The following is a 27,987-nucleotide window of genomic DNA, read 5'->3' on the forward strand; positions in this document are numbered from 1 at the left end:
ATAGTCTTTCAGAGCAGCAAGTCCATCTGTCTTACTTTTACCTTTCAAAATAAAAAGTCAGAATTCAAGAGGCTAATAAAATAGCAATAGATAATTCATATTCTTTTTGAATTAACACAGTATTCTGGGAAAAGTCTAACAGATGATCAAACAAGCAACAACTTTGACAACATGTTGCATTCATCCATAAACTGGCTTTATAGATAATATGTTTTCCTGTTGTGTCGTTCAAATGTGAGTCTGACTGAATTTTCCGCTCTTACAGATATGTGCGGATCTTTCAGAATGTGGACTTGTCCAGCAACTTTTACTTCAGGTAAGAGAAATTGTTTGACAAACAAGAAAAAAAGCCTCTTCAGTGTTTATCACTACTATGCATAAAGAATACAGCGAATGTACATATACCCAAGTTTTAACATTGCGTTATTTCTCATCTGTTTTTCCCACTAATCACGATATTGTTTTGACTGAAAAAAATCAGACAAGAAACCTTCAACCAAAGGTTTACCGTTAAGTTGTCTGCTTTCACAATAACAAAGGACTCCTGTCTCATCTCACCTCCAGTGAAATTGTCTTTATTTCTTTGTTTAAAATGGAACTGTTATGTCACGCAACAGTTACAGCTACGACCTCAGCCACTCCCTGCAGTACAACCTGACGTTACTGCAAAGACCTTATGAACTGTGGTCATCAGCAGCTTCCTCTGTCGAGGAGGAGGTACCCACCAAGAGCGGACAGGACAACTTTGACATCTTTGAGGACGAGGGGCTACCTACGCAAGGCGAGTGGAAGGGAATTGCAAATATTTATTCTACTGGTTGGAGAAAACCTCTCCACATTCTAGTTGAAAGTGCACACACACCCCAGGCTCCTCCTGAATTGTGACTGGTTTTAACCAAAATTGAACTTTTTTCTTTTTTTTAACTCTGCGACAAAAAAAATTATGCTCAGCCCAATTCTGGGAAAATGACCGTAACCACTATCTCATCTATTTGGGGAGTTCATGTCTGGTTTGATCTGCTCTTTGCAGATTGACACGCTGTCTGTCAAAACTAGACCCGTCGTGTATTTCTCATGAAGAGGTGCGGCTTTTACACAACCTGCTTACCAACAAGCTGCTTCGAGTGGAAATTAGGGATGAGCACTTCGTCATGCCCCTTGCATTGTATTGCTAGATTGAAAAATGGTGCGCTCCCATTGAAAACAATTAAAAATATATGCTGGACACAGGAAAAAAAAAGCGCTTCGGTGGGCACAAGCCCTGTAGCGATGTTATTATTAAGAATTGTCATGAAACTCTTCAATTGTGTCAATCTTAACCCTGTTATTTCTTTTTAGAGAGGGCCATTTCAAACATATTCAGGTCTGATTTTTACAACCTCGGGGTAGAAGTGGCCCTTCTTTTGGAGCCCTTTTAGGCCTCAGATTGTGAGCTGCTTCTATAGATAATGAGTATAAGTAAATAGAAGACCGAATGGAAAAACTCAAAGGTGAGTTTAATGATGAGTGGAGGTGGGAGGAAAGCTGGAGGAGGTCTTTGTTTAGTCTTGTGTGTTTGTGAGTGTGTTTTTCTTTCCAGGATAGATGAGAAAATTGTATTGAGGTCTAATCCACCTCACTTAATAAATGAAAAGATGTCCAGTATAATTTTTTTCCTCCCATAAAGACCTCACTGATATATCTGTGTCACGGCAAGTATGTCTGAGTTTGTAAAGATAATTGAAATCCATTAAAAGTTAGACTTGGAAGGATTTTACAGCTCTGCTGCAGCCTTGACTGATACATCCATTCTTTTAATGAAAGAAAAAAAAATAAACCTAATCCCTGTTAGGGCAACTGAATGCTGATGTTTCTAATTAGATTTTGCCGTTGTTCCACAGCCTGTATTGCCTCAGCTAAGCTTTTGCTTCTTTCCACTTGTTGCTTTACAGCTGATACTTATGTCTGAGTCCAGTTCAGCAAATCGATCCAGAGGTTTTATGTGTTCATTGTCCTCCGCAACAGTGGTTTATGGCCTCCAGAACGAGCCGTACTACAAGTACGTGTGGAACGGGAAGTTGCTGGAACGAGTCAAGGACATAGTGCATCATGACTGGCTCATGTATATAATCCATGGCTTCTGTGGCCAGTCCAGTATCCTTTCAGCATTGTCCACTGAGATTTGCTGGAGTGATTATAGAATGTGTCGCTTTTCTTATGTTTATGTGTTTCATTTTAATTTTTTTTAATAAGGTGAGAGGTATACCTTTCAATGCAAAACGTCTCTGTGTATGTCTTTAACAGTTGTTGATAATCTCAACAACTGTTCATCAGACTTCTTGACCCCATCAGGGCAGCCTACAGGAAGTGTCTGGGGATCTGAGCAGACAGTCATTGAGATGACAGACTGGAATGACAGAGATGAAAGGGCTGTACAATTTAAAAAAAAAAAAAAGTCTTATTGCGTTGACTGATATTGGGATTTGAATTGCGATAGTAGTTGGAATGTTAAATTTATATACTTTTTGGGCATATTTATTAAAATAAAGATGTCTACTAAAGTCTAGAGAATACGATGTGTTGGCTGCACTTTTCTGCAGCACCACAGTATTTAATTTTAAGTGGTATTTTAGCAAACAACTACCATTTAACAAATTATACGCCTGCCTGTGATTTGAAAGTTGAAGTAGGTCATATTGTGGTTTGCAATGAATTATGATGAATTGTCAAGACTTAGAAGATGGCAGAACTCAGAAATAAATGTTATTCACTGTTTAATAAGAATGCACCAAAGCTGTATACCAAAAAAGATACGCTGTAAGCAGGGGAAAGCCAAGTGCTGGAATGCCCCTACATTCATATATTTCCCATTTCCTGCTACAGTCCTTTAATTGACTGAGATGACATGAAAGAGATCACAGTTAGAGATCGCAGGCAGGTTATGTGATGTCACACAACCCATGGCTTTTCACCTCAAACAATGGGTACTGCAATAGGTGTCGTCGTAATGTCAGTGGTATGTTAGAGATTAAAATCAAAACCCCAAGATCGCACACAGAAAGGGTGGGGAAAGGGAGGGGATCAGTGCCCCGACATCAAAGTGATAACTCAGCAACCAAAGTCTGAGATTAGAGTCAGAGCCCCGAGATCAAAGTGATAATTCAGTCACCAAAGTCAAAGATTAGCCAGGGAGGTTTTTAACATCCCACAATGCCCAGCTGCGCAAAAAAAATTGCACTGCGCTACTTTGTATAATTATTACAAGTCCAGATTTTTTGTCTTATCAGCGTGAGTGATCACAAACTACTTGAATTGTTGACCTTGTCACCCCCCTCTTTGCTCAGAATCAATCCCCTCGTTGAACTGTGCTTGTCTTCCATTATTTACACTGGGCGTGTGTGTGGTAAAAAAAATGCAACATTCTGTATTTTATTCAAATGATTTGTTTTTCTTTTGCATGGAAAACCAGTGTTTGTACATACATGTTAGAGTGAATCTGTATTAGAGTAGCTTCTACCTTTTAAATTTGACTCAGCAATCTACATTTCAGGGATTTTGATTGGGTTCCACATGAGTAATTTCCTCAGCATTCTTTGAGAAGCTTTGCGGTATTGATGCATGAGTTTCTGCTGCAGAGGGCTTGACTAGAGCTGAGTAAACAGTCTGATTTATTATGGTAAAAATTTGCCCTAGGATACCAAAATGGAAGAATTTAATCATTTTGCCTAATGCAGGAGTGTTGCACAGTAAACTGCATCGAGCTGATGAGCTGGTGCAGTTTACTTTCTGCACTGCTGTTAACACTGTCATCTCTCTTATCAGGCAGCGTACTGCCACATTATGTGGGCAGTTTGAATATAGACAATTCCCAGAAATTTTTTTGGCCTTGGCTGTTTTTCTGAGAGTTAGAAAGGACAGTTGGGTGTAATAACAGGAGAGTGAGACTGCCAGTGCAGGAAAGTGTAAATAGTGAAGAGGGGACAAGATAGAAGATATATAGGGCTATGGGGCTAAGTCTATGGGCCTCGCTGACATGTCCCTAAACATCTATTTGACCCTGAACATCTACATACACCTAAATCTATTTCCTTTAAGAGCTCAGTCAATTATGTGGAGCTACAGCACTGAGATGGCGGACCCTGGAGTGACCTGTCGGACAGGTTTAGCATGTTACCTTCACTATTATTTGTTATGTGTTGTGTTCTTTATAGAACTGCATGTTCTATAAAATTGAATTCAAAGGTCCCATGGTGCATAAATGTAAATAAAGTTGATTTTCTACTTTCTATCAATAAGCCAAACACACTCTCGAGTTCAAGCCCCTGGCAACAAGAAGTGGAAAATGAAATTCTACTTATTCCTGTGTTATATTTAAATTTTGCATGTGATACAAACTGTTTTGTGTGAAGTTAATCTGTTGATCTGATAAAACAACATAGATGTTGGAAAATTCCAAATTTTATCAAGACTAAAGTTTAAGAAGGTATGAGGTGTTAAAAAGTGTGTCGCATTCAGGGGATTGTATAATGCCATCACGTGTGTGTTGTTATTCTTCCTTTACCCACCATCCACAGAGCTTCTGATCTATGGCCGGCCAGTTCACATAACCCTCATTGCCAGGCGATCCAGCAAATTTGCCGGGACCCGCTTCCTCAAAAGAGGAGCCAACTGCGAGGTACAGCTGTTACCGAGGTAACAGGGAAGAATAGATAGTGGAGGCAGGACTGAAGTCCACCAGGATGATTGAGATGACTCATGGTGATCACAGGGGGTTAATGTAACCCGCTGCCTTTTCCTTGAGTATGCACAAGTGTCTGTGTGGGTGGGCAGTGGGAGGAGGGAGGAACTTCAGGAACAAACAAACAGTAGATTTCCCTTTTCTCTTTGGACTGGCAATTTTCACAAATAGTTTTCGTTCTTTTCATTTCCTTTTTTGTTTTAAACGTCAAAACTTCTCATCAGTATAATTAAAAGCTTCAGAACAAAACTAAACTGCCACTCAATGGGCCTCTGTTTAATGTGTTTTTCAAAGTCAAGAATGAGCCTCAGCTTTACTGCCAACGCAAGGCGAAAAGTCTTTTAAGTGCATCACGATGTGGCATTTTTAGTTCAAACTAACGATTTTAACATTGTTTAGATGGTACTCTGACTTGGAGAATAATGAGAATGTTGCCTCTTTGATTTGTCCTCTGAGCTCTCTACATCTGCACTATGTAATTTGAGCCAGAAGGAAACTCCTGCCAGAAGTGTTGCTTTCAGGTACTAGAAGCTAGCTCAGAATTCTCAGGACTTAGACTTAGACAGACTTTGTTATCATTTAAGTATGTGCCATGTGTATACAGATTGCATTTTGCTCAGTGCAGTTAAAATATAAAGGGCAAGTGAAGGATACAGTGATTAACAAAAATGTAATATAAATAAGTGTATGTATGTACATGAATGCAGCCAGAATAAAGTGCACTAGTATTTAAAATATATAGTAATGTACAGGAGTGAGATAGCAGTGAATTAAAAATTAAAGAATGCATCAATATACTGGAATAAAGTGCAGCAGTAGTTACAATATACAGGACAGAGATCACGACAGAGGTGTTTATGGAGGAAGAAGAGAAAGACAAGGATCTTATCTACTATTTGTCTCTCAGTCAGTGTAACACTAGCCGCTAGCAACTGCATTTTAACATGTACACAACTGCTGTGGGCCCAGATCAACTGTTACTGGAATTAGATGAATAGTGAGCATGAATAATGTCACGCTAGTAGCTGCTCTCTGTCCCAGTCTTGTTGTCAGAACCTGTTGTTTCATTTCATGTCACGATACAAGAAGCTGGAATTCTGCTCATTTTTAATTCACAGATTCGAATGCACCAGTATTCTGTATTTCACCAATTTTTAACAGCAAAATGATAAAATACGAGTTGAGCACAGCAGGAAAAAAATGAAAAATTCATTATCTACAGGGCCACGACAGCTGCTGATGAAGATCATTTGTTAGTATTGGCAGCTACCAAATGAGCCTTATGGTGAGATTTTATTGTATTTTTTCTAAACCTAGTTTGTGTGTTTTGTTGTTATTCTTTTGTAGGGGGACGTAGCTAATGAGGTGGAGACAGAGCAGATAGTCCATGATGCCTCAGTCATGTCATTCACAGCGGGAAGTTACTCCTCATATGTTCAAGTGAGAGGTTCAGTCCCGCTCTACTGGTCCCAGGACATTTCCACCATGATGCCAAAACCACCAATACGACGTAAGTTACAAGAAGTCCTTTTTATTTTCTCGGTACATCAAAGGTTCCTTCTTCTTCGGTGTGTGACCAATTTGATACCAAGCATTATGCAGTGTGATAGAAAAGCTTGAAAGAAAGGACGAACACTCCTTTGTTATATCAAAGATACAGATATATCCTCTCTTAATCTTCAGCCATACAACGAATTCATATTTACGTTCATAGTAGTCAATTTATTCATACTAGCAACTGTCCAGGGCCAGAAATAATCTTATGGGGACAGAAGAAGAATGTAATCTGAAAAATTACATTAATATAGGAGGTCGGCTTTTGTCAGGGGCTATTCTTCTCCACCACTGGAACAAAGATTAAAAAAAAGAAAAGAAAGAAAGACGAAGGTAAAGGCAGGACACCCCCCATTTGGTCCTCATCTTTGTATCCATTCTCCCACCTCATTATGAGCTGGATAAAAACAGCAGGGCTAGAGAGAGGTGACAGCCGACTGCTGTGTGTGTTTCTGGGTGCGTTTGCACACTGGAGGACATCGATGCTTGCATGCGTACAATGGCCGTATTGAATCATAATCTTTTTCCTCTCAGTTCGCCCTTTAATTCATCCTTAGGTGACATTTACCTGTGTGGGACAGAGATGCCAGGCATGTCCCAAAGATCCCTTCGTGTATCAGCTTACCTCATCATCCTGTGCCTACTTTGATCCTTAAAAACAGCCCTTATCTGACATTTCCCAAATGTTGCCCGGATTCTTGCACCATTCAGAAATGTGTGTGTTGGTGTGTTGACATTTGTATACTCTATATTTACCTCCGCGGCCTTCTATTTGTCTGCCACCTTGCAATCTCAATTAAGCTTCAAAAATCAGAAAAGTGGTGTTCAAATTTCCAGGTTTTAGATCTTTGTGTGCTACAGAGTTTATTTTCAACAATAATACAAAATCCAATGTAACCGTCATTGGCTTTTTTTCTAGGGAACTCACGATGATGCAAAGTCATGGGTCGATCTACAGAAATACGTCATCCCTGCACCACTCTTAGTCCCACCTACGCTTAATCTGACATCTCAAAATGGCTGCTGTAAAAAGGACCTACATAATAAATATACTACAGTTATTGTACAGTGTAGTACAATTGAGTAAATAGTTTTCATTTCATGTGAGCTCATATCATGAATCAAGCTTTACACATTATATTTATTTGATCGTGATGTAAGCTGCATAATGTGACAGAACATCTATTCCATGAATGTAGGTCAGGGATGTGGCTAGGAGACAGTTTGTATAAACTTCCATATCACACCATTCATCACCTCAACCTTGTCTCTGACATGACTGCCGAGATTCATTGCATAAGCCTATATAAATGTCTTTATGGCTACCCTGAAGTACACAAATGTCTTTGTCGTGCTGGAGATGGCCTTAATGGCTGCTGCTTCTTTATCACTTTATCACTATCAGCTATTTTTTTTCCTTTAGTACAGTAAGAATGTCGATAGACTGTTACCTCTTTGTGTTGACATAAACTCTCATGTGTGCCGAGGCTTCAGGAGATGAATGACAGGGGAGTGAAGTTTCAAAAGTATGTAGTGAAGCTCTCTGATTTGCGTGTGTGTCAGTTTTCAGATAGAGGTGAGGGATTGTGTGGCAGGATCTGACCTACTTCCTCTAATCTATCATCTGAGGTGCTTGACTGGTCCAGTTTGATGGCAGGATGCAGCTGTGGGCTCTGCATGAGCGGCGAATGGTAGCAATATGATCTTAAAGTGGTGAACGAGCAGAAATGAAGGAATGTGTGGGACTGGATTGTTAATTTGGTGTAATGCTTTATAACCCACTTTACAGTAGTGCCTTTTTATTTTTCTCTCTCGATGACGTTAACTAAAATCCCCAAATTGGTAATTGTTGGCTCACACATGCATTGAAACAAATTGCCTTGATTTTTTTTTTTTTTTTGTAGCTGGATTGTATTTTTTCGTCATTCTTCATCACAAATATGATACAAGGAAATCCTAGACCTCTGAATTTTGGCAGTTGGAAGGTTTTTGTATTTAATCGGGGGTTGTGATTGTGTGTGTGTGTGTTTGGGGGGGGGGTCTTCTTAGGGATATACAGTAATTTTGTGAATATGTAAAATAGGATAGAACAGTTAATGATTTTATTTTTGTATAGTTTACTTTGTAAGAGTGAAGTCTCAATAAATGTCTAATATTTGAGTTTAAGGTAATGCCACAACCCAATACAGGAAGTCTAAAACAGTCTAGGAAAATAAGATTACATACGCTAAAATTGAACTAATCCCAAAAGAAATACTCATGCCAGATTACTCTAGATTTACATTAGGGACTCGGACAAGATTTATCAAACGTTGTTAAACGTCATCCACATATCACGCAAACTTATACACATTTAAATCTTAAATGTTTTGAAAAGTAGGGTAAATGATCGGCACAGTCTTCACACATTTTCAAAATCACAGCGATCAACACCTGCAGTGTTCATTTGATCAAAAATGTATTGATACATTTTATTTTATTTTTTTTTTTTGGACACAGTTAACTCCTAATTCAGAACTCTTCTGCTGGTCTGAATTTAACCTGACTATGTTCTTTTAACCTTTACACGGATGCACATAACATCATTTCTGTATTTTCTCCTCTGTGACATCGAGATGTGGTAAATATTCAGCACATTCATCCTCTCTTCCAGTGGACCAGGCGGATCCATACGCTCATGTAGCCGCCCTTCACTTTGACCAGATGCTGCAGCGGTTTGGCTCACCCGTTATCATCCTCAACCTGGTCAAGGTGACGTATTAAGCGCATCTCCACACACAACCTATGATTCCCCTTTTTTTTAATAGGTTTAATGAAACAAAATTGAGATGAAGGCTTTAACTTTAACTGAACTACTAGGACCTAATTGCCTCTTTTAAATCACTTGATCTTTGTTGTTTAAACCTCATCACAACTCACAATACCTCAGTTTTTAGTGAGTTTGAATTCTAAGACAAATGTTACAAATATGCAGTGTCTTTACGATTATCTGAAGATGCCGATTTATGCCACTGACTGTTATTATGAATGATTTCTTGGCGGGGGGGGGGGGTCAGATATCAGGTATGTGGTCATTTATTTACAATATGTACACATTAAAATAATTAGCAGAGGGCTCTAATGGGATAAGTACTTGGCTAATGTTTGATCATCACTGCCCTGTTAGATCAAGTCAGATCATTTGCATCCAATAATGCGGTACACAAGCTCTCCACAGAGAATGGATGGGACAAAGAACATAGAAGCCCAGCCGCCATGTTGGACTGAGAATAACATCTTCAGAACCCAGCAGAAGGGTTTTGTGATCCTCCGTTCACTGCACCACCACACACACACACACACACACACACAGACATTTTTTAATATCGAACACTAAAAATGTATACAATTCACTTTTTTGGGCCAAAACTCATTTAAGTAAACTTTTACCATCATTAATGAACTTATTGAAGAGCCTTTAAATGCCTCTGCAATCATTACATCCAAGCTCTCTGGCTCCTTCAAGGCCCTGCAGTCACCGTAACACTTATATGTGATGTTTTTCCCAGCAATGATAGTGAGGATTAATTAATAATCCTGTGAATAAGATGATAATTAAAAGACTTTAACCTGGCAGGAATAGTGGTTTTCATTGCTATTACTAGATAACTGCAAATGAGCATTAATTTGTAGAGAGGAATTAAGATTACAGACACACTTTGTATCTTTCTGAGACGTTGGCCAGGTTTAACCTGGAGTTGTGTAATGTAGGAGTGTACCACAGCATATGAGGTCGCTGTTGAGAAGCCACATTGGCCTCACTGTGATATGGTCAGGACAGGAGGTGGTGAGCTGAGGGCGTCGAACTCTCAGAGGAGAGTCTCTGCTGAAGATGGTTCATTTCAGACTGTTGACCACAACAGATGGACCGACAGACTCCAGTAATTTCTGTGTCACTCCTCCATCCCCGAGTTAAGTTCAGGACAGAAAACGACCATGTTGGCTGACGTAGACGGACGCAGAGGACTTTTGTTTGTTGATGTCATTCCCTTTGTCAGTCTCTTTCCACTCATTTCCTGTCTGCCTCTTCACTATCAACCTTCTAATAAAGGCAGATAAAGATAATTGTCTTAATACGTGAGATGCAAAATACTAGAATTTTCCTTTTAGAGGGAGAATTCTCAGGTGTCTGAATGAAATATGCTCAACCTGCGGAATCACTCACCAGGTAGTTATCTCTCAGACGAGCTGGGATTGTGTAATTGGCCAAGCACCAGACGGATGCGAGGGGTTAACTGTTGCTGTGGTGACTTTTCTACTCCCAGGAGAGCTCCCTGGCTGTTTTTGATTACTAGCAGTTGAAATGGTGCCTCACCTTTGTCATTACTGTCTAGATGCACCAACAGAGATGGCAATGAAGCAGGTGAGACCCCCTCTGAAGTCTCATCCTTTCAATTCATATTGCCGTGAGATCATAATAAACCATCAAACTGCTCTTAAAAAAAATGAAAAACAATTACATACTGTTAAATAATTAATTCTGAAGAAATATAGTAATGACTTTTTGAAAAGTGTGAAGCTAAAAAAAAAAAAAAAAATGCTCCAAGCCACCCAGTCTTCAAAAAAAAAAGAAAAAAAGCAAAAGCTTCCTTGTGCAAACCAGTGATTTAGTTTTTTCATTCTCATCTCAGTGTGCAGCATTTGCCTGTTTGTAGTATTAGATTTGTTTTGCCTCTTGCATACACATGCATTGACACACTCTGGCACCAAGCCATACACTCAGTAGCTTGGGTTTCATGCTCACGTTGTCACTCACAAGGGGAGCCGTGAGTCGAGGGACCAATCATAGACCTCCGAGATCCACACAAGCTGCAGCCATGTGATATTTGCAAGGGGGGACCCCCCCCCCCCCCCCCATACACACACACACACACTTATACACAACACCCTTTCCATTATCCCAGTGAGACTGAAAGAAGTCATGGGTTAGTGTGTGTTTCTGAGTGTGTGCGTGTGCGTGTGTGTGAATAGAGGAAGAGAAAGCGTGCACATGGCCTCACATGTGAATCACTTTCCCAGCCAGCTTATTTAATTAGAGCCAATTTAGTTTGATTGTTGGAGATAACTTTTCTAAGATCAAATTTCCTTTGGGAGACTCCTCGTCACCCATAACAATGTACCGACACACAGAAAAGGAAGAAGATTACACACACCCTTCTCCATGCAAAACTATAAATAATTCAGGCGCTAATTTCTGTCATTAAATTGTCTGTGACATGCCTCTGCATATATTTGCACATGTGAGCGTTTGCATTCATTTGTACGTACAACTCAGACCGTGATCATGAACGTGGCATTTGTTTGCTGGTTCAGACCTGTGTTCGGTGCACGTGTGCTTTTTCAAGTACATTGCACACTCTTCGCGTATCATCTGTGCCTGGGAAGTGTGACTTTGTGAATGCGTGTGTGTGTGTGTGTGTGTGTGTGTGCAGTGGTTGTGCGTGGTGGTTGTGCCAGACTTTATGACATGCTCTCCTGAATGGGTGAGGAAATTAGCAATTTGACTGGTAGCTGTCCTTCTTTGCCACTGCTGGATGTGTGAATGGTGATGTGAGCTGCTAAATGATGCACCCAAGCCAATTATCATCCAGGGAGATCACCGAAAAAAGGCTCAGCGAGGGCTAGAGGTGTCAACGGACATGATGGCCAGTGTCATTACAGGTCACAGTTAAAGACTGGGTATATTCATGCATCATGCATGTATTATTCATTGTTTTGTTGAAAAGAAACACACAAATGTAGAAGCCTGTATTGCTGTAGAGTGAAATAACACCTGAAGAATTAACAACTAGGAATAAATATAAAGAGAAATAAATATGAATGGCAACAAAAGGGGTTTAAAATGCATTAATGTATACAGTGTAGTAATTAGTGCTGCACAATTAAGTGAATCATGTCAGTGTGTGCAATGTATAGCCGAATCAAAATATTATTTTAAAGCATACTTGACAAATGTTACAAAAAATGTATTTGTTCTTATAGGATATTTTTCTAATGGCTGTCATTTCAAACAGAAACTCTACAATTTTTTTTTGCGTTCTTTTTTTTCTTGCTAGTTCATTTTTTAAATTATCAGTAGGTTGTACAGATTTTACTTGGTAACCAAGCAATTGGACTATTTAACCTTTTTTTTTTTCTTACATGGCAATGTTGAACACAATAATGGTGACGTAACTTTTTTTTACAAAAATCACGCAGCACTATTGATATTAAAGCCTTCAGTCAGACTTTTTGTTGGACCCAAGTTGGAAAATATCCCACCCAGCTGTACTTTCTGTCATTCACCATCTTCTCCATCACTTCTCTTCCTCCTGTTACATGTCCACCTCTTTCCTGCAAACTGCCTCCGTTTTTATTTGAGGTCAGCGGCGAAAAGCCAAAAATTGAATTGCTGAATGCATCAGAGTGAACACGCATCTGCCGTGTCCGACGACATCAGCTTGTATCCTCATGAGACTTTTTATGCAACTGGAATTCTATTACAGTTGTATTTTAATGTAACCTATGTTTGCCTTTCTTATCTCTTTATGTAAAGGAGCAGGTGTCATATGCGTGATATATACTTATAGATTCATCTATTGTGTTATAGAAACGGGAAAAAAGGAAACATGAGAAGATTCTGAGTGAAGAGCTCTACCCCGCTGTGCTCAACCTCAATCAGTTCCTCCCTCCAGACCACTGCATCGAGTACATCGCCTGGGACATGGCCCGCTACACTAAGAGGTTGAAATGTGGCAGCGCAAAATACTTATGTATATCAAAAATGTCTTGTTTGAATGTGAAGTTTTTGTTTTGTTGTGGGGTTTTTTTGGGGGGGCGGGGGTGGTGTCATGACACATCCTTTTCAGAACAGCATTACTCAAGACTTTGACTGAGTAATAACATCAATTTGGTTCGGACGTCCTTTCAAAAAGAAACGCTAATCTAAAGTGGTCAGACAGCTACTTATTAGAGGAAAGCGCAGAGTCTTGCTAGCCACTTAAGCTAGCTAGCAGGTAGCCAGTCTTTGTGGATCTCAGCTCCCTGATGCGTGCACAGAGGACAGAAGAGGATCTGTTGACAATGGTCAATAAGCATATTTCTCAAAAATGTCCCCCATGACAAGCAAAACCCTCCCGTTACAAGCTTACCATCGCATTTGTTTTTAATGAGACTTTTCAGTGTTTTGTATCTGTATGTCCTCTTGAGTTCTGTTTGAAAGATGTTATGGATCATTAAGAATTGATCACTACTTGAATCAAAATCTGACTGTGTTTTTACGGAGGCCAAGAAAGGTCATATTACTTGTCATTATTTATTTAATGCATTTTTTTTTTTTTTTACAGTTGAAATATCTGATTTAGTTATTTTAATGATCTTGAGATAATGGCATTAACACATGTTCACAGGTTCATTTATTCTGATATCATGCGATAAGGACACTCATTATCTCACCATAAAGTGATAACTTTTTATTACAAGAAAATCAACTTTTTATCTAAAGATAACATGACAACTAACTCTTTATTATCACATGTCAGTTTTGTAGAGATAAAAAGTCAATTATCTTGCTGTAACAAGTTATTTCTATACTGAGATAATGGGCTTGTTATTTTTATTATTATTATTTTATATTATATTTACTGCGGTCAGTAAAATCAGATCTGACCACACTCACACAGACCTTACGAAGTGAATCAGTTGGGTTTTTTTCCTCTAAAAGTAAAATTTTATTGTGGCTTATCGGTTATGAATATTCCCTATGATCAGAAAACACGCATTTGAGCCAAGTTGTCAAGTCTTAAAGTATCCCAACAAGACCATTTGAAAGATCCTCAGAAAGATGGAAGATTTGGTTCATTTTTTTTTTTTTTTTTTTTTTTTTTTTTGCAAAAGTAATAATATGATGTAATTTTTCTGTCTTTCTCAGTAAACTGTGCAATGTTTTGGATCGTCTGAGTACGATAGCGGAGAATGTGGTCAAGCGAACAGGTTTCTTTGTTAATCGATCCGACTTCTACTGTCATACCCTCAGACTGGATGACAGGTGAGACTTTTTTCATCCTACAATGAGCTCGACCATTTATAAGTGTCAGCTGTTATGTGCAAAAAAGAAACCCCAAAACTTTACATTTTGATATAACTGTAAACAGACATGAGATATATTCAGAAACAGTTGGTAGACGTTGATTACTTATTTTTTTCGAACAAAAACACCTTGATGCAGATACTCTAGGTCCAAATGTGAGCAGGAAAACATGTGCCGAGACCACACCACCATCCTGCATTTACATATCACAACATCATTTTTCGAAAAAGCTGCATCATCCATCATTACATTCATACATATTCAGAATCGTACATTTATTGACACTCGCTTCATTTGAAAACTCTTCAGCTATGATTTCTTGGAAATTATCCCTGATTGTAATTGTGCCACTGAGAATTTCCTGCTAACGAACTAAGTAGATTGACGCCCGTGTACTGAATGCATGCCTCTTCCATTGTCTGCGCATGTTAATCACTTTCACCCGACATTACCATTCTGTTACATAACACAACCACTATGCAATAGCCAGTATTTATTAGCTGTTCCTTTGTATTACCGTATGCTATCTCAACATCTTTATTACACACTCTCATTTCGCTCTCTCCAACGCATGCTTGCAGACACACACTCACACACATACACAAACAATGCCCTCATGAGCTTTTATGTGAACCTTATTACTGCCTCTGCTCCGCGCAGCCTTCATCAAGTGTATAAATTAGCTCACTAACAAAGAAGGTGAGAAGACAGATTGTTATAAATGTTTATTCCTGACCTCTTTATTCCTACTGTTCTCAACTTGGTCTCAGTGAAGTCATGAACTCAGTCCTATGAAGAGACAACTGAGCTTTAAAACCTATGCTGAATGTGTTTCCTCTCTTTTAGTTTGGAGGTATGTTATGGAACAGTGAGCAGAGCCTTGGCTGAGGACCTTTCTGCAGCATTAGTTACTGTATGTCTAGGGAAAGTGACAATTATAAACTCATTTATATTCACATTTAATGAGAGACCGTTTTTATCCAGTTTCCAAGGTTAATATAATCGAGAGATTACGTGAAGAAATGTGAACCGTTTGTCAAATACAGTAAACATGTTTAAGTTCACATCCTTGACTTGGGTGTGTGCATGTGTTTTGTAAAACAACAGATTTTTACTGAGAACAAATTTTCTGTTTGATTGTGTTCCTGTCTCCTTCAGTGTGTTCAGATGTATCAGCACTGTGTGTTTGTAGCTGGACCGATACGTTCAGTCATGAAACAGTGATTATCACACCTCTTGCAGAGGGGAAAAAAAAGCTGAGTTGTGGGTGGCAATATGCCTGTACAAGAGTAGAACTGATATGTGTTTGTGCATTTTGTTCAAGTTCTAGTCTTCTATTGAAGTCATGTATGCATTTATGTATTTATTTTTCAGATGGGAGGACATGGGTGGACACATTACCGTCAATGGACGGATGCAGGTATGCAAATTCAATTACTGTTAATCGAGCTTTAAAATTCTGTTTTCCTGAGGACCCAATATTTTCTTCTCAAATTAGTGGAACCCTGCATTTATGAAACCCTTTCAAAAGTAATCACAGTGTATAAACTAAATAAACATAAAGTGCGTATATTTGAAAAGTTGACAAAATTACACAGAAACGTCTCTTCACAATGCTCCTGTTTTATGAGTGATGGAATTCTGTTTACACTGCTTTTTTCGTTTCCTGTTTCAGTAGATTGGCTTATATTTGCCCGATGAACTATCACTGAAGTCACTTGTGGTTTTTATTGTACCTTGGGCAGGATCTAAAACAGTTCTTCAAAAAAATCAGGAAAGAACTAAAATGGTTGCCTACTTCCCTCTGTCCATAAACACCACAAAAAGGACTACTTCACCCACTTGTCCGACTATCGCACCATCCCAAACCTGCCAAACTTGAGGCTTCAAAACCGCGATCCACAAACCGACCATGATGACGACATCCACTACTTTCATTCAGGCTCTTGAAACAGTGTCTTTATGGAATCTCTTCATTAGTTACGGGACAGCGGTACTTGGATTCATTACTGCAAAACTAGGCCATAGCCATTGAGCTGAGACATTAAATACAAAGAAGGACTTGTGATTTAATTGAAACCAAGTTATGATATAATAAGAGGCTTCATGGCTTGTCATGGAAACCATGAGCAATCTAGTCTGTCTATTTAGTGAGAAGGTAAATGAAGAGAGAAACCTCGAGACATTTCATGTAGTTTGGCGTGACTCCTGAGGAAATACAGAAGTTTCATCGTGTATTTTTGTTGTTTTAGACGGGTGTGTTGAGGACCAACTGCGTGGATTGTCTTGACCGGACCAACACTGCCCAGTTCATGGTGGGAAAGTGTGCTCTCGCCTATCAGCTTTATGCACTAGGAATGATTGACAAGCCCAAACTCCAATTTGATACTGACTGTGTGAGGTAAAACTACTTTCTCCTTCATCTTTTGTTTAACAGAAATTCTTGTGGTTTTTTTGCATGTGTGTATTTTTTTCATGTCTGATTATGTCCTTGTAAAAGTTTCTTCTGTTGCAGAAGATTTGCTATTCATTACTAAACAAATTTGGTATGAATACATAAGTTTTGAAAGATGAAAAACATATTTAATCTGGCTTTTTTTAGGCTCTCATTGGGATTCCCATAATGCAACAGATACTCCAGCCATGAATCACAAAATGCCTCACTAATTAAACCTCTCGATGCAAAAAATTTGTTCTTGTTTCACAAGAAATATATTTTTTTTGCACCGAGGCCCAAAAGCTACACCAAATGTTGGAAACTCACCCCGTCTTTTTCCAGCATCTCTCCTTAGTCTGCACCCTCTACAATGTACATGATGTACCAATGTTCAGCCCTCACAATTACTTCCTTTAAGTCTATAAGTAGACCTGAACAGACTGCATGGTGGTAAACAAGCATGTGTCATACATGTGCCTACATCTCGTTGTCCTAGACATTCACACCCTGTTGAACCATTTCTTTTTCTTCTTGGTAACACAGTCAGAGTGATATCTATATATATACGATATGCAAAATTAACTTTAAGACCACCCGGCTGCTGTGTGTTATTATTTGTTGGTTCAGGTTGTTTGAAGAGCTGTATGAGGACCATGGAGACACACTGTCTCTGCAATATGGCGGCTCCCAGCTGGTTCACAGGGTCAAGACCTACAGGAAGATTGCTCCCTGGACGCAGCACTCCAAAGATATCATGCAGACGCTGTCACGTTACTACAGCAATGCTTTCTCAGGTGCGCACCACAAAAGACTCATGCAGGCGTTTTTATATCATTTCTCTTTGACCCGATGGGACGTCTCCAGTCACACAATCAAAGCACACTCACATGCTACAATACACTGGTAGTTTTAAAGCCTCTTTTTGCACTTTTGTTTTGGGTCCTGGGTCTCTTAGAAACAGACTTTGACTAAATGTACAAATCACACGTACTTAAATGTAGTTTTGCAGTAAATAAATAAACACATAAAAATCCCCTAACATTTACATGACACATGCACTGTCAATCACTCTGCTTGTGTAGCCTCTTGAGAATCTCCAGCTAATCTCACTCAGTTAGACAGACAGCGTAGATAGATGGTGTAAAGCTCCCTGAGGACCGTGGGTGCTGGGAGGCAATTTTTTTTAAGTTTAAATCACTTTAATAGTGTTTTTAATGCCTTACTGCAGGTGAAAACCATAAGCCAGAGGCATTATATTTTTGGGTCCGTCCCATTTTCATGAAAACATCCACTGGGATTCAGCGATAACCTGAAAACATTTGAGTGGTTAAAGGTCAACATGACTGGGACAGCAACCACCACAATGCCATGTTTTTAGTCATAGACATGTTAAAGTGGAGAAACATTGGAAGCCACTCAATCCGTCCCTGACAAGGTGGCTCTGCTATACCAGAATTTAGCATTTGAAAAGAGGGGGGTTGTGTATTAAGCCAGATGAATAGAACTGCACTGCATGACCCTGTAAATCAACTCTGTTTGCTTTTGACTCTAATCATTCCTTTCATGTTGAAAAATGATTACAAAGCAGAGGTGGGAAAGTGGCTAATTGTTTATTCAGGCTTAACTCTCAAAAGTCTCATATTATGCAGGTTATACACACAACTACTCTACACTCAATACCAGTGATTTTCTCCTGCCAGCTTGATCTTTTACAAGGTTCCAGCCATTTTCATACATTTAACCATGTGTACATCTACGTATCCTACTTCACTCTACATTCAAAAGTATCCATCCATCCATTTTCTATACCGCTTATCCATTAAAGGTCGCAGGGGGGCTGGAGCCTATCCCAGCTTCCTTCGGGCGGGGTTCACCCTGGACAGGTCGCCAGTCCATCGTAGGGCCAACACATAGAGACAGACAACCATTCACACTCACAGCCACGCCTACGGTCAATTTAGAGTCATTGATTAACCTAACTTGCATGTCTTTGGACTGTGGGAGGAAGCCGCATTACCCGGAGAGAACCCATAAAAGAAAATGAATGGATGGATAAATAAAGCAGGCAAAACCTGAGAGTAGAGTTATTTATTATATTTAAAGAGGAAAGTTTTCAAAAAAGAGGCTTCACTGGCAGCACCACACAGATTTGATAAGCGTGCATTTTTTTCTCACTAAAGAAAACGGATGACACAATGTAGGAACGCATCTCTTAATTACCGTCTACCTCGCTGTCTCAGATGCTGACAGACAAGACTCCATCAACTTGTTTCTCCAAGTCTACCAGCCGTCAGAGTACCACCTGCATCTGTGGGAGCTGCCTACTGACTTCTACCTGCATCAGAAGAACACCATGGCCCTCCTCCAAGACAGGCGCAGGTGTATACACACACACACACACACACACACACACACACACACACACTCCTACATTCCGTGCATATACATACTCAGAACTTAATTACAAAACCAGTATGCACTGTAAATACATGATTGCAAATGAAAACACCTGAATACAATACCCTTTGAAATTGCCATTAATTTTGTGTGTGTTTGTTCTGATTGCATAGCTTGGTGGGAAATCTCACAAAAATAAGTTTGCACGTGCACAGCTCTGTCTAAAATGGCATTAATCGAAAGAAAGAAAGAAAATCCCAGACTGCGAAGCATAGACGGGTCGTTCACATGAACGTGTTGTGTTTGTAAGGGAACAGGAGACAGAGCTTTGGAGTGTGAGATCCTGATGTTAGCTCAGTGGTTTACTAACGCATACGATAACGTGTACGATTGCAATCCACTTTAATTTTAGTCACTAATTTGAGATACTGATCTCTCTCTCACCCTCTCTAGCCCTGCTATATTTATCATGGATTTTTTCTTTAATTCATTCACTCAATTACGCAATTGTGTGGTTCCAAGGAATAACAACAAGCAAGCATGTCCCAAGTCGATCAGTGTTAGATAATCATGCTTACGGTTTTTGCCATAATTGAGCACCCCGACCTGTTTCCTGCTTTCTGTTACCTTCACGCTTACATAAAAGAAGACCCAGTTTTTTTCTCCCTCACACCGTTAGTCTGTGTGTCCACAATGGGCCAAGGTAGCTCTGCCATTATTCCCAAGAAATTAGCAGGGCAAGAGTTGCTCTGGATTCTGCCGTGACACACACTGCGCTTTTGCTCTCAAAGGTGCCCGACAAACACTTAATCACCATCAGTGCATTCAGACAAATTGATGGTATTGAATAAAAGGCTGACATATTCAGGAGTTGTGCAGTAGGTGGTCCAGCCAAACCAAATTTCATATCTAGGTTATACGAGCTCCTCAGGGGGTTTGGGCAGATGGCAGAATACGTGGCAGTGGCAGGGGTTGTCGTTGTTGTTGTTGTTTTGTTTAGCTTTGTTTTTCGGAAGGTGCTAACACATTTGCGTGTCTTGTCTTTTCTCCAGCTACACACTTTGGTGGTCAGAAGGAATCTTGTCCTATCTTCCTGTGGCCTATGACGAAGGTATCTTCAACAGAAAGTTAGATCCGTTTATATTTTGAGTTTTTCTATCTTGAGTTGAGGTTGCATTTTGTGTGCACTTCAATTAGTGTGTATTTACACCCAAATAACTGTAGCTGGATGGTTAAGAAATTACAGCGTTTCATTTTATACAAAGCCAGAGCTTTAGAACCACTTGCAGGTCTTGTATTGAGTATAATACAACAGCCTTGGAACGAATCCCTCTTCATTGAGTTCTAATGTTCAATTTTTTAATTAACTGTGTTGTGTTTTGGAGGCTTAGGTGCTGTTGGCTTATACTGGGAGCTGCTTCTAAAATGTTGTCACCTTAATTCAAATAAATGTGATGGGCAAAAATGTGAGATAAAACACAGAATAATTCCAACACTACGTCCTTCAAAACTGCCAGCAAAATTAGTGCTCTCAAAAAAAATGTAAGAAATACTGACAATATCACCCTTACAAAGTTATATCACATGGCTGTTGAATTATTCTCAAAACTTGTCTGTTGTTTTAATGCTTTGGCTGATTAGTGGATAGTCAGTTTTTCTGTTTTGTGGATTTTCCATTTTGTATGATCCTTATTAGTAATAATTCAGACTCATATAGAACCTTTCAAGACAACCAAGGATTCTATGTTGAAGAAAATATAGATTAAATTGATAAATAAGGTGAAGATAGGAGGTTTAGCTGTAGTTTTCAACCCACTACAGGACAGACACTTTTCCTCAAATCTTGCTGTCGTCCAATAACCATGCAGGGACGCTTTTCATCACAGGGCTGTGTTTGGTGTCTCAAACTGTGCACAAGTGGGTCAAGTGCAGGTTAACCTGTCACCATCTTTGCTGCTTACGCTACACCCAACAGGGAAATTGTGAGTCATCACCAAAGTAACAGGCAATACAGATTTAGATGATGGAAACTATTATGATGGAGAGAAAATACAAAACAGGAAACACAAGATTAGAAATAAAAAAAAAATGAAACTCGATATATAAAAAGCCTGTCCAATTCTGGAGTAATTTTTTTAAAATATATTCCAAAAGGTCCGGAAAGATGAAAATGGAAAAAAATGTATCCGACATCTCTGTAAATACCCTCAACTTAAAGGTGTCAGTATGTACTAAAATCACACGTTCATCACTCCGAGTGTTATTTAATGTTCTGATGTACACAGTGGTGCTTCTGCGTCCCCTCCCACGCTCGCTAACTTCTGTAAATATTCAGCGACAATTGAGCATCAGCCATTTAAGTATTTAAACCACGGCTGATTGACCACCGCATTTTTCGGACTTCATTTGATTCCACTTTTCATTGATTCGATTGACCTGTGAAGGTGTCAAGAGAAGCTACTTGTACACCGTGGTTCATGTGGTACAGCAGGTTCCTCGGAAGGAGATTCCTACGCTCAGATCCGCACCAGTTTCTGCGATGTATCGATCTAAGGCGGCCAGTGTTTTCCCATGTCTAACAAATGTGTTGTTGAAATTGTAGAATCTGTTTTGTCATTTGCAGTGCCAGTTTTTGGGGGATTTCTTTTTGCTAAATTATGTTTACGACCTAAAAAAAATCATTCTCACCTTTATTGGTGCGTCACCAACACCAGCTGACAGCTGAACAGCTTAAAATGTAAAATAAAAACAGAGAACATGTTATTCTGTCTCAGTTCTACCTCCTGCAGTTCTCACCAAACACATTTGAAGCTGTAAATACTTCACCTTGCCTTCACTGTTCTTAAAGACTTAATAAAACCTTGATTCTGCAGTTTGTTACAAATGTTACTCAAACATCAGTAAATGTTTAATTTCTCAATCTCCTCAGGCAAGATTTGTTTGGTGGGGCTGTTCATTGTTGGTTTTGGTCCTTTTTATAAGACATGGTGATGAAATCTCTCCAGACTTGTACTGTATCGTGTTTTTTCCTCCCTCTCGTTTCTGTTCACGTGTGCCCACCTAGTCCCCTGTGAAGAAACCATGAAGAAGATCAAAGTGAAGAAAGTGAACCACTTCGATGAAAGTACCGACACCTACACAGAATTTTTCAAACCATATGAGCTCACCTCCTTCGATGACACCTTCTGCATCGCTATGACCAACTCTGCAAGGTGTTAATAAGCACACGTGCACTAAAGACACTTCAGTTTTTGTTTTTTTTATAAACATTGGCAATAGAAACTTGTCTGAAGGGGAGAACACCTCCAACAAATTCTTTTCCAAACATATCATAACTAATAATTGCTGTGTTGATCTAATGGGTTTCCCTCTCATCTGTGCTCATATAGGGAATTTATGCCCAAAACTGTTGGCGTGGATCCAAGTCCATTCACAGTTCGGAAGCCAGAGGAGACGGGGAAGTCAGTGCTGGGGTGAGTCTCCCTCAGGCTGCATTTACACATGAAAATGTTGGACATCCCGCATTTGTTTTGTTTTTGAAGATTCTGCCATCTTAGATGAATCCCACTGGCAAATATCAGATTAATTTGTTTCCATATTTAATTGAGGTGTGAAAGGATCAGAGAGCCATTTTCCTTTTTTGTTCAGTTCAGTTCAAACCTTTATTTAAACTCACCCAACGAAGTAAGCCCTTATTTTTTAGTGGGGCTGAGTGCACAAGCAGGAGAATACGTAGTAAAGACGAGCAAAGGATGGCATAAGCTAACTTAAACTGAGAAATATCACATTAAATAATGTAAAAAAAAAAAAATCAGTCGAAATGGGTTCAGCCAGCTATTGACAATTGTCCTTGATAATCGTGAGAAGGGGAAAAAAACCCAAATTGGCTCACTTGTACCATATTGTGTAAATGCAACCTTAGTCTGTGTCCATGCACATTTATTGTGTTTTTTTCAGGAGGCTGTTTTTGTTTTTGTGTTGTGTGTGTGTATTTGTGTGGGGTTTTTGCTGTTTTTTTTTACTTGAATAAATCCCATGTCATCATGTCCTCGTACACACAGATTTATTTGACACCATGTTCTCAGGTAACCAAAAACAAAACTCTGCCCTTTTTTCCGGTCTTTGTTTAGAACACAGCTTTGAATTCATCTACAATGTTGAATATATGCGCCGTGTGTGTGTGAGTGTGTGGGTGTGAGTGAGTAAGTGAGTGAGTGAGTATATGTTTACAATGGACACTCCTGTAGACAAACTAGATTAATGCAGATCTTCTCGCCAGTTAGACACCTGGTGTACTTGTGAGCCATAATTTTCACGATTATTTTAAAAGACACTTAAAAAAAAATCAAGCTGCTATGGAGCAATAAAAATCTGAAACACATCCAGGGCAGAACAGGCTGTCCAACAGAGAACTACACAGGAAAAATAAATAGATTTAGTGTGCTGCGTATTGCTAAGTTCTCTCAGAATGCATGCACAGTACTACGCTGTGTTTGTCCATCCATCCATTTTCTACGTCTTATCCTGTTAAGGGTCAGTGGGGGCTGGAGCCTGTCCCAGCAGCCTTTGGGCAAGAGGCAGGGTTCACCCTGGACAGGTCACCAGTACATCACAGGACCAACACATAGAGACAGACAACCATTCACACTCACAGTCACACCTACGGTCAATTTAGAGTATCAGTCAGCCTCGTCCCCTCCTGATGTCTTTGGACTGTGGGAGGAAGCTGGACTTGTTGTGTTTGTGTATATGGTAATTTTCTGCCGTTTTAATGCATATTTGCAGTAATAAAAGCAACAAGGAGGAGACACTGCTACAGAGGAAGACTGCAGCAAGTGCACCTCCTCCCCCAAGTGAGGAGGCCATCTCCAGCACCTCAGAGGATGACTCTGAGGAAGATCGGGATGATGATGGATCTGTGTCCCAGCGCTCGACCCCAATCAAGCTGCTAACAGAGTCAGGGGAGAGCAGTCGCACTCAAGAGGTACGAAAAGCAAAAGCATCTGATAAACCTGGAAATACATTTTCCAAATGTACAAACGAAGGAAAGCACAAATTGCACCAGGAATATTGTCATGGGAATTTTAGCAGCTGTCTTCTATGGCTTCCTCCTCCAAGACGCAGGTATCATTAACCCTGAATGTAGGACATGCGCAGTGGGAGCCAGTCTGCTTTTAGGATGGCAGGTGATCTGTGGTCACATGCAGGTGGATTGACAGCCTTACTTTTTTAAGAGGGCTGAAAATCCAAAAGGGAAATCTCCTCTGGAAAATTCTCAATCTGCTTCTGACAAATAAGGGCTTACCTCTGGTTGTTTGGCAAATAATTCTTTGTTCTTCTCTTGTTTTCCTATTAAAACCTTGTAGCCATGTTCATCGTTGTTTTGCCCCCCGGACAGTCTTTAAGACTGCTTGAGCTTTCCAGGCATTTCATACCCTTGTAACAACCTTCTTCTAATTGGCTACCAATGTCATAACAAAGTAACACAGAAAAATGGACACATATTTATCTTTGAGTCCCTGCGGCATTAGTTCTGTTGGTGCTGATGTCTCTGACTCAACAGCGTAGTTCATCATATCCAAAATGATTTTTTTTTTTGAAGGTCAGTGCATTGTATATATTTGACACATTCCCAGAGCCTCTCATTACTATATCGGTATCTGTCTCATGCCCCAGGTGGACTGGTTGCACATTTACAGCACCCATTGACCCAGATTCCATGCGAGAGAGAACAAGCACCTCATCAGCACAGGTAGAATATATGGGTCAGTGTGTCAGCAGGATGAATCCAACTTACAGGAGATAGCATCCCCTTTGATATTCTCATCTGAAATGTTTATGACAGTATACGACAAGCTGATTGCTGATAACAATGTAAGAGTTTGCAAGTCAGTATTGATGCAGCCATTATTTGGAGGAGTTATGACATCAACAAGAGTGAAGTGATTCATCCATGATTCACTCATAATGGCTGTATTTTTTGAAATGGGGGGGGGGGGGGGCGGCAAACATGTAATTTAAAACTAATTTCCTGTTTGCGGTTTCTGTGAGATCCCTTATCCCACGACTGACCACTCTGAAAATTCATTGGATCATCTTATGTGTGCATTTTTATTATTAAATCATTAAAAGGGGAAAGCAAGCCCTACGTGCAATTCAACAAATGAAACCATCTTACCCCCCCAAAAAAATAAACTTTTTACTTTGAGACGTAAAGATTATAATAAGACCGCTGCGTTATCTTGCGTTTCTCTCCGAGCTCTGGCAGTTTGCGCATTCTCATTCAGCCTTTTGTTAGAAACTGAACTATTTTAATGCCTCCACACAGGCCTTCAGATTGCAGGTTGTGCTTCTGTCACCTTAACACAATATCATAGGAACACAGGGAGGGAATTTCTTCAAATTTGCAACAAACGTTGAGATTTTGATGGTGGAAGGTCAAGGTCCCTGTCACCTCACATGAACACCTTTAGGGAATTCTTAAATATATAACAACCGTCAACTAGGACTTCAGGTTGACCTGGAAACATTTTGGTGGTCAAACAACAGGCACACACAGTGATGGCACACGGAATGTAATTGTTTCCAGTTTGAAATGAATCAAGGATGTGTCAGATAGGAGGAGTTGTGCACAGAAGTTAAACCTTTTCAACTTAAGTGCAACCGTCAATATACAATCTTGCACCCCAGAAAGTTTCCCCTCGCTTTCAGTCTCATCATCGCTTGGCTATTTCATTCATCTCATCATGCTCTCAGCAAGGAATTTAACATCTTTAAATGCATAAAAAAGTGTTCATAGAACGTGATTATATACCTAAGCTATTAAAATATTCTTCTTTCGGAACCTCACCTGTAATATTCATTTTTACCAGCCAAATGCTGATGTATGCAGCATGAATCAAACAGATGGATACTAATTTTTTTTTTTAAATACGCATTTTTATTCACGGAAACCCAGCATATATTGAAATTCTAGATTGTTTGATTCGGCTTTGGGAAATTTCAACACCGTTTTTGATCTTGTTGGAGGAAAAAGACTTTTCCCTGGTGCTCCATTTGTCTCTTTCCCCTCTTGATTTATGATGCTGTTTCCTCAGGTTCTCTCTCCTCTGTCTTCGGGGAGCCTTGAGCAACGAGCTGGTCATGAATATTTGGGTGTGGACACTTGGCTCACGTGTTGGGTGCACACCCTCACTCCCATGCGTCTCATGTCACTGCCTCTGAGCCTGTCCCCCCTTCAGAATGGATTGCTAGGGTGCCGGCAGAACATAAAACTATTGAAATATTTAAACATTGGATCATTACTACCTTTGCCATGTAATTACACATGCTCATTTCATATTCCCCTCCGTATGGGCATACATGTGCTCGCATGAGCATGGCTAGATTAGCAATGCGTGCGGGTGTGTACATATGACTGTCTGTTTACACGGTGCTCCGTGTATGTGTGTGTGTATTTTGAAATGATTATGTGCTTCAATTTAGGCTGCTACTGAGAGTCTTGTGTGTTTTGGGGATTGTGTCCGTCTGTGTGTGCGTGTGTGTTAACAGCTGTTGTTTCTTGGACACAATCCCGGAACACCCTCATCCGTTCTCTCCTCCCCACACACCTCCGATCAATACAAATACAGTGAGCATTAAATTGATTATGATAAGCATTTGGCTGCAGTGTCAGTCCACGAGAACAGTGGTGCAGACGACGGCTTTAGGCCGGCCCTGCCTCCACTATTACATAACAAGTCCTTTTTTTGAGTTGCAGCACTGAGGGACGGTAAAATATATCTCCAGGATTGTCTTTTATTGAAGTGATCCTTTTCCTTAGCAGTATTAGCAAGACTTTTAAAGTACCTGAAGTGTTCTAAGCTACTCTGTTAAATCTCAAAATTCTAAAGTCAGGTTCATCTACAGGAGCAGCCTATTGATGTGGAGGTGGTTAATATTAAGATGTATCTAGATAATTCATTCCGTTAGGCCTGTGCTGTTAATTCAAATTGAATCCAACCCACATTGTGGCCTACTGCAATTTTTAACATTGCAAGAAGGCACAATTGTATCAAAATACCATTTAAAATTAATACTGTGGTGCAGCTGAGATGTCCTGTCAACGCATTCTTCTCTGTTTGAAACACATATCCTCAAATATTACACCGTTATCCTTATAGTTGCTTTATTTTATTTTATTTTTTAGTGAAAACGAGAATGACAACTTAAAATCGTTGGTTCTAATATTGCAAATCAAGCAGCAATTGCAACATCAGTCAAAATAGTTGACATTTCAAGGATTAGAGAAATCGCATCAGCAGATATTGGTCATTTCTCCATGCGACAATCCAAGTAAGAAAGAAAAACTTTACTTGAAATTCACAATGGATACATGTGTTTTTCAGTACAGCCCAAACATGAATGTCTTATAAACTTGTACAGGTTATCTCAGTAAATATCAGCCGTAATCGTATCAATTGTGAAACATCAAGATATTGGCAAACAAATGTTGATATCATGCATCTCTGTCCAGCAATAAATCATCTTTATCATCTTCAGGTTGTTTTTTTTGTTGATGCTGTTTTTCACTCATGTCTGCAGGCTGTAATTTGTGGTGCTGTTGAAACGAGAGGTGAAAGGGTTGACGGAATATTCTAGGAGTACAAAACCCGCGAAAGTTCAACAACGCCACAAATTGCAGCTGTTGTAGACACTTGGATTACACTGCTGCAGCAGTCTGATAAATTAAATGGTCTGATGTGAACCGAGAAAACACTCTGTGCTGACAGCATC

General features: G+C 39.6%; 1 protein-coding gene across 1 annotated transcript in view; it reads left to right on the plus strand.

Annotated features, from left to right (window-relative positions):
* fig4a (FIG4 phosphoinositide 5-phosphatase a) overlaps positions 1–27,987 on the plus strand; it is a 47,314-nt gene that overhangs the window by 8,655 nt on the left and 10,672 nt on the right. Inside the window, exons 6-21 of the mRNA XM_086188778.1 lie at positions 266–316; positions 618–781; positions 2,005–2,133; positions 4,554–4,654; positions 6,065–6,227; positions 8,925–9,022; positions 12,900–13,033; positions 14,220–14,336; positions 15,753–15,798; positions 16,631–16,779; positions 17,443–17,609; positions 19,056–19,194; positions 20,265–20,323; positions 22,277–22,424; positions 22,602–22,685; positions 23,998–24,196. Coding sequence (XP_086044904.1) covers positions 266–316; positions 618–781; positions 2,005–2,133; positions 4,554–4,654; positions 6,065–6,227; positions 8,925–9,022; positions 12,900–13,033; positions 14,220–14,336; positions 15,753–15,798; positions 16,631–16,779; positions 17,443–17,609; positions 19,056–19,194; positions 20,265–20,323; positions 22,277–22,424; positions 22,602–22,685; positions 23,998–24,196 — 1,948 coding nt within the window. The remainder of the gene's footprint in view (positions 1–265; positions 317–617; positions 782–2,004; positions 2,134–4,553; positions 4,655–6,064; positions 6,228–8,924; positions 9,023–12,899; positions 13,034–14,219; positions 14,337–15,752; positions 15,799–16,630; positions 16,780–17,442; positions 17,610–19,055; positions 19,195–20,264; positions 20,324–22,276; positions 22,425–22,601; positions 22,686–23,997; positions 24,197–27,987) is intronic.

The sequence above is a fragment of the Aulostomus chinensis genome, chromosome 20 (genome assembly GCF_037954235.1).
Source record: "Aulostomus chinensis isolate RoL2024-O1b breed Wild chromosome 20, RoL_Achi_v1.0, whole genome shotgun sequence".
In the NCBI taxonomy this organism is placed as follows: Eukaryota; Metazoa; Chordata; class Actinopteri; order Syngnathiformes; family Aulostomidae; genus Aulostomus; species Aulostomus chinensis.